Raw genomic sequence first — 6,823 nt, forward strand, 5'->3', positions numbered from 1 at the left:
GCTGGTAGGGCTGGGGAAGGGTGGCTAGGCGGGGGTTGACGGGGGTGTAGATATAGGGTGTGAGGTGGGAAGGAGGTTACGGAGGGTGATGGGCACCCGATGGTGAGTCCGGCACCAATCGGGACGCGGTCGGGGATGGTGTGAGTCTTTACATAGGCTGGTGGGGGATGACCTTGGATCGGTCTAGGAAAGGGGGGAGGGGGAGGGGAAGGAGGGAGGGAGGGTGGGAGGGAGGGGGTCTCGGTTGCCGTGTTTGGTCCCCGCCATGTACTGCAAAATCTCCTCACCTGGGAAATCTTTTCCCTCCTTAACCTGCATGTTCGGTGTGTGTGTATGTATATGTTTTCGCTTCTGGTGCTTCCGCGCCTTCGTAACACCTCCCACAACCCCTGAATCGATGGATGCCCCTTCTTTTCCCACCCACCCCCCACCCCCACTCACCCGATCGGGGTGTGTGGGGTTATATGTCATCATTGAACCACGTGGGGCTGGGCCTGGTCGGGTCGGGTGGCTGGTCGAGCAGATCGGGCTATCGGCCATGTTGGTTAGTGTGGTGGCGGAGTCCGTACGACTGGTGATGACGCAATACCTGCTGGCGGCGGGGGGCGGCGGCGCCAGCAGCTTGGCGCCCTTGGAGGGGCTGTTTTTCATTAGCTCGGCATGTACGGCAGTTCTCACCGTACAGGCGTCGTACTTGGAATGGCCGAAGCTCCTGCGGCAGCAGCACTACCTTGTCGTACCACTGCACCCGTACAGCTTCGCAGCAGCTGCCTGCTGCGGCTTCCTCGTCAACCTGTTGGCCATCGTCGTCATCAAACTGGCTTCGTCGTTGACTCTGAAGGTGATGGTTCGGGTGTGGTGGAGGGGATTAGGGAGCGCAGCGGGGGAGGGGAGAAGTGAGGGGAAGGGAGAAGTGGGGGGAGGGGAGAAGTGGGGGGAGGGGAGAAGTGGGGGGAAACACAGGTACGCGGGAGGCAGGGCTGGGGTTGGGGTTGTGTAGTAGCTGGTCGCTGAAAGGCCGCTCAAGATGCTAGCTGGCAGAGCGTTCTAGCGTCTATTTGTAAACGATGTCTGCACCGTACTGTACGACAGCTTTACTACAAGTAGTAGCTGGGGTTGGAAGAAGACACATTGCGAGGGAAACCCTAAACCCCTCAAAGCTCAGAAAACTTCCCGAGGCTCCAGCAACGTTATTTGTACGACGGCCCTGCCCACTTCCATTCCCCGTCCTTCAAGCCCGCCGGGGGCCCCCCTTTGCCTTATGAGACTGCCGCCGCACCTCACCGATGTACTACAGTTTCACAAACATATTCACATACATATGCGACATGACTAAGACGTTACAACAACAACTGCTTTATTAACGGATATGTCGTTTTTTCTTTGTCGTACAAAACGAAATGCCGTACTTGTTGCACCTTGCCGTACACACAGGTCCTCGGTACGGTCAAGGACGCGGCCCTGGTCAGCATCGGCATCTTGTTCCTCCGTGAACGGGTAACCGCACTGCAGCTTGTGGGGTATACCGTTAGTATGGTTGGGTTTGTGTCGTACAACATGATTAAAGCAGCCCAGCAGCAGCACGCCTCGCAGCCGAAGGGCGAAGGGGCGCTCGGCGGGCTGGGCGTCGGCAGCGGCGGAAACGGAAGTGGTGCCGTACGGTCGTTGTTGCCGTACTACACTATCAACGCAAATGCTGCCAGCAGCAAGGTGCGATGATGTAGTTGTAGCGACAAATGGCGCTGTGGTGGAGAACGCTAGCGGCAGTGCCGCCAGTAGTACCTCCGCCGTAGTGGTCCTTGCTGCCCTTTGCTTCTGCTGATACAGAGCTGGGCAGCGTGCAGGTTCGGTTTTCGGAGCCTGGTGGCTACCTTTCGGTAAAAACGGCATTTTTCACTCTGTCATGCATATGTGACCATATCCCCCTTCATAGCCAGGAGTTTTATTACCTTCCATTCTGTGTAGATCAGGAAAACTTGCGACTTGTGAAATGCGAAGCTTTTGACGGCGTTCTAAAAGCGGTTAAGGCTTGGCTCGAGCAGCAGCAGCAGCAGCAGCAGCACCATCACCATCACCAGGACTCGGCTGGAATGCTGAATCTGAAACCTGTTTAAAATGCAATGCCATTTTGCGAACGACCGAACGCGACAATCTATTTGCGCCCTGCGAGCCTCTCTAGTTAAGAGGGATTGCCTCAACAACATCACCGCATCGCATATTGATTATGGTACGTGGCTGTAGCTGTAGCTGTAGCGGCACTCGGCTGCCCCTGGCGGCGGGACTTGGCGTCCTCGCGGCGCCTCTGCACCGGCGGTGGGGCACCGCGAACCCAACAGACCCAACATCGCAACTGGGCGCAGCAGATGCATGCACATGGATGGTAGTCCTCCCCCTCCCCCACTGGTCCATGGGCTGTACAACCCGTACCTTGGACCACCACCCCGATCCCCTCGACCCACTTTCCCCCTTGCGACGATCTTTTCCGTCGGGAAGGGGGAAGTGGATCTGGTGGTGGTGATGGTGCTAGCGGTGATGTTTGATTGTTCTTTGGGGCTGGGCGGGCTGGGGTAGCTGGTGCAGGTGCGGGGAGGAGGGGGTCAGGGGAAGAGAAAGTACTTTGCGTGTTGCCTGAAAGGGGCCTCTGAACGTTTTTCATGGGGGCCTCTGAACGTTTTTCCCGTTGACCCCAACCGGGGCTGTGGATGACCTGAGAGTGTCCGTGCGAAGCGATGAAGAGGTGCCCTCTCGCGTTGAGTGAGAGAGCGAGCGCGTGGAGCGCGAGGGGGGAAACCCCGTGGGGGTGGCGGTGAAGTAGATACCAGGGCCCGAAAGAGGGCCCCAAGAGGGGGAGGAGGAGGAGAGGGAATATGGAGCTAGAGCCGGGGACATGAAAGAGAGCGAGCGAGAGGGCGATGTCTTTGATTATACATCTTGGACTGGTGTGGGATGGATGTACTAGGGTGTTGTGAATGAACAGAAAACCACCAATTGCTGCACAGAGTAATGATGTGACGTGTGCTAGGCGGCAGTAGTTGCACCTCGGAGGCGGTCCTAAGCAGAGAGCGTACTGCACACCGCAAAGTAAACCTCTTCCCATCCAGCACCACCACTTCACATACCCCCCAACGTGTCGGACCTTACCCGTGCCCCCGTCCCATGCTGTTTGTTTGCCATCGTCCTTGTTTGCCACCTCCGTCATCACCATCAGCAGGCCCCAAGACCTGACTGATGGGAGCGGTTATCGGTCAGTCAGTCAGTCAGTCAGGCGTTCATTTCGACGGATAGACAGATCAGACGGGCGCATGGCCCATGAACGCGCATGCGCACAGACGTGCTTCATAATTGCTGGACTACGAAGGTTTTGCATTTGGCTTCTTCAAGTTTTATCTATTCACATCTCGTGGCTCAGTTCATTTAAGCACACATGCAAATGCGTTAATTTACCAGATCATTCGAATTCGTCCGTCCCGCACATCTCGAGATGGAGATATAGACATCATGCCACAACAAAAACGCCGTCATAGCTGCCGGATTCGGGCGTTTTCCTCTCCTCCATTGCGATCTTTCCCCCTCCCGCTCTCGCTCGCTCTCTTCCGATTGAAGTCGAAGCAGGATAGGGCATAGCCAAGTTGAAAGAAAGAAAGCTGGCCAGTATCAGCCCATGCCCGCCGCGGCCCTGTCGCGTGTTAGGCTCAGACATCCCTTCATCTGACAGTTTTCCGTACGTTACATTGCCGCTGCATGGTCCCCGCTTCCTCTAACCTCCAACCCCCCCTCCAACTCAACCACTTCACAAACAACATTCCCCCAGTTTCCTTATCAACACCCCGATTAGTCGTTACCACACGTAGCCCTCCCCCACGTTTAACCGTAACACCCTTCTTCACCCCGTTTGGCTTGCCGTCCTAAGCCCTCTCCGTCTCCGTCTCCACCTAAACCTTTATCACAGACCTCCAGCCATAATTAGACGCCCTCTCGCGCTGGCCAATATCTCCACAAACGCTCCCCATATATACACACACACATACCACCCAGTCGCCTTCGTCCTTTATTCACTCGAAATGGCAGACGTCATTTCCGTACTGCTGGATCGGCAGCCAGTAGCCCTTAGGGTGGTCCACTTTGACCCAGCCCGGGTGCTCCTGGCTCTTCCAGCCCTGAGGGGGTTTGGGGAAGGTAAAGGAGATATGGAGGTGGGCGAGGAGGAGAACCGCTAACCGCGTGGGGACAGATGTGCAGCTCGAGGGAACGGGAAATGGCGAAGGCAATGGGGACAGAGAGGTATCAATCAACCAGGAGGGGAGGACGTGGAAGGGAGTACTGAAGGGTGATGGACTAGCGGGGGGTCATGGAGGTGGAGGGAGGCTGGTTAACTGGACATGCTAACTGGCTGACCGGGATACATCGCTTGGCACCGCAGTTCAAACTTTAGAAAACCTCGGTATTGGTGAATTCCGCTATAGCCGAGTAACAGTTAGGGCAGCCCCGTATTGGAGTTGTGACAGGCAGCTTCAATGACGATGGTCATGGTCATTGTGTGCCAGGGTGGTTGGCGAACCCGTTGCCCTCATGGCGGGGCCTTGCCAACCTTGAAGACAGTTCCGTTGCGCGGCCAGTCAGGTGCAGAGACAGAAGCATTCATATCCGGCTTGGAACGCCAGAACATTCCCGTGCAGCCGTTCTTGGAGGCATCCATTCGGATAGCGACCTGCGAGGCGGCCCCCCCAATCGGTCACGCTCTGAATTGCAATATCCTGGTTCACCAAGTGTATGATTCCCAACCTTGTTTTCATCTGAGAAGACGTCTTTTGTTGCCATGGCGCGAATCGTCAACGCGCGACGGGAGGGGCTGGGCAACACAGCAGCGAAAGGACGGCTGCTGGTGAGACGGAGGGTAGCCATTGGACAAGAAGTGTTTCAGGACAGTGATGAGTTTCTTGTTCAAGTTACTGTAAATTAGTTACAATTAGCAACCACGCATTTCGCTTGCACGGATCCTGACTGGCCACATATCGCGCCAACTGTAACAAGGGCTGCCTTAGCGGTGTTACACCAACTCACAGAGTAAAGCTAGGTTAGTTGATCATTACAATATCATTCAATCTTGTTTTTGGTATTCAGCGCGTGCTGATCAGTAAAACATGTCGGCCTTCTATTACCATATTGTGCCTTCGGCTGGTCAGCGAGGCCTATCAGGTGTAATGCTTACCTCTAATCTAGCGTCACGTAGATCGCCCGAAACTGAAGGGGGACCATAACGAGCGTGCTGTTGGCGTCGATGGTCCCAGTGGCGCAATCATAACACGATTTCTTTACTATAAGTCGACTCTCCCCCTATCAGCTCACAGGTTGTGATCTTCGTGCTGATGCGTTAGCGTGAATTGCCAATTTCAGCCGTTCCACACCCTCGACCAACGTCTGCTAGCGCTCCCGCTACCACCCGGATCTTCCGCCCCCAAGTCCTCAATCCCACATTGGCATCATTAGCAGCCAGGCGCTGCTACAGCAGGTGCTGGGTTACCGGCACCTCCACTACCGCAGGTTCTGTTAAGACCAACAAAGCGCCGGAACCCAGCCGGGTCCTATTATTGCTGTTACCATCCACTGGTATATGAGTGTCGGTCATCTCCAACAGGTTCCTCGCATCCGCCGTAACAGGGGGTTTAGGATACCGCATCATCTCATCAATCGAAACGTATATTGCATAGAACAACCACCTTCGCAGGTAAATACGACAACCCTTATTCCCTGCGCAAAGTCTAGAAGAATATGCCCTTTTGCATACCAGGAAGGTGTGTGTCAACTCCACTCGGAGTTTGCGCTCCACGTGCACACACGCCATACGGCCAAAAACGTGCAGTAAACTCCGAAAAACGCCTCATGCGGTGTTACACGCTTACCAGTGAAAATTGCGGACCGCGCAGGTTCCGTCATAAGGGCCTAAACCCGGGAGCAGCAACAGCAGCAGCAACAAGCAGGTCGATACGACACCTCCTGCGGCCCTTACATGCTCGCTGGCTGGCATTTGGGTCGAGATACAACAGCCACGGGTAGCCGACCCGCCAATGACCGCGAGGCGCAGCAAGTAGTCCATCCAAACCACCCGCCAGCCACATTTCCACGCTACGACTACGATCATCCTAGATGCGAACACATAGGACACGCATTGAGCGGTTTCAAGGACCCAGGCCGGATTGGTGGCTATTCCTGAACCCTCTGTCCCTGCGGATGTTCCGTTGACTGGATGACGAGGGATCCCAGAAGGCAGGTTTAACCGCCTTGGACTTGCAGTTCGTATGGCGTAGTACAATGTGGTAATGGTGGATGATGCTGTATGGTGTGATAAATCGTAGGAACGACAATGTGTTCGATTGGCCCAGAAGCCTCCCACTCTGTCACATCACGTCACGTCATATCGCATCGCAATCGCATCACACCTGGTCGCATACCTCTGTTGGATCTACAAGGCGGACACATGCAGTCAATGCCCTCGTGGGCCCCAACATGGCCCGCCATCGGCCCTTCCCCTGCCAACAATGCCTTTTTCCACAGACCTGCTGACCTTCCCACCCTGGCTCCCTTTCTAGATCTTAAGTCCGCATCCGGGTGCAACGTCCCGGTAATCCTCCCATTCAGCCATGAACCCCCCTCCTCCTCCTCTTCGCCCTCCTCTTCCTCCTCCTCCTCTTCCTCCTCCTCCTCCTCCTCCTCTTCGCCCTCCTCCTCCTCCTCCTCCTCTTCCTCCTCCTCCTCCTCCTCCTCTTCGCCCTCCTCCTCCTCCTCCTCCTCCTCCTCTTCCTCCTCCTCCTCCTCCTCCTCCTCC

General features: G+C 55.7%; 3 protein-coding genes across 3 annotated transcripts in view; 2 read left to right on the plus strand and 1 right to left on the minus strand.

Annotated features, from left to right (window-relative positions):
* VOLCADRAFT_99715 (uncharacterized protein) overlaps nt 1–1,719 on the plus strand; it is a gene marked incomplete at both ends in the record, with an annotated part of 3,491 nt that extends 1,772 nt beyond the window's left edge. The window contains 2 exons of the mRNA XM_002958402.1: nt 686–841; nt 1,435–1,719. Coding sequence (XP_002958448.1) covers nt 686–841; nt 1,435–1,719 — 441 coding nt within the window. The remainder of the gene's footprint in view (nt 1–685; nt 842–1,434) is intronic.
* Nucleotides 1,720–2,222: 503 nt separating this feature from the next.
* Nucleotides 2,223–4,920, minus strand: VOLCADRAFT_108133 (uncharacterized protein; the record flags this gene model as incomplete). Its single annotated transcript, XM_002958425.1, has 6 exons — nt 4,783–4,920; nt 4,589–4,708; nt 3,952–4,157; nt 3,142–3,225; nt 2,428–2,571; nt 2,223–2,350 (listed from the first exon to the last, which is right to left on the minus strand). Coding segments are annotated over exons 3-6 (414 nt in total), but the record flags the coding sequence as incomplete, so codon positions are not given.
* Nucleotides 4,921–5,769: 849 nt separating this feature from the next.
* VOLCADRAFT_99717 (uncharacterized protein) overlaps nt 5,770–6,823 on the plus strand; it is a gene marked incomplete at both ends in the record, with an annotated part of 4,785 nt that continues 3,731 nt past the window's right edge. The window contains one exon of the mRNA XM_002958403.1: nt 5,770–5,792. Within this exon, the coding sequence (XP_002958449.1) occupies nt 5,770–5,792 (23 nt within the window). The remainder of the gene's footprint in view (nt 5,793–6,823) is intronic.

Source organism: Volvox carteri, assembly GCF_000143455.1.
Source record: "Volvox carteri f. nagariensis unplaced genomic scaffold VOLCAscaffold_94, whole genome shotgun sequence".
Taxonomy (NCBI): Eukaryota; Viridiplantae; Chlorophyta; class Chlorophyceae; order Chlamydomonadales; family Volvocaceae; genus Volvox; species Volvox carteri.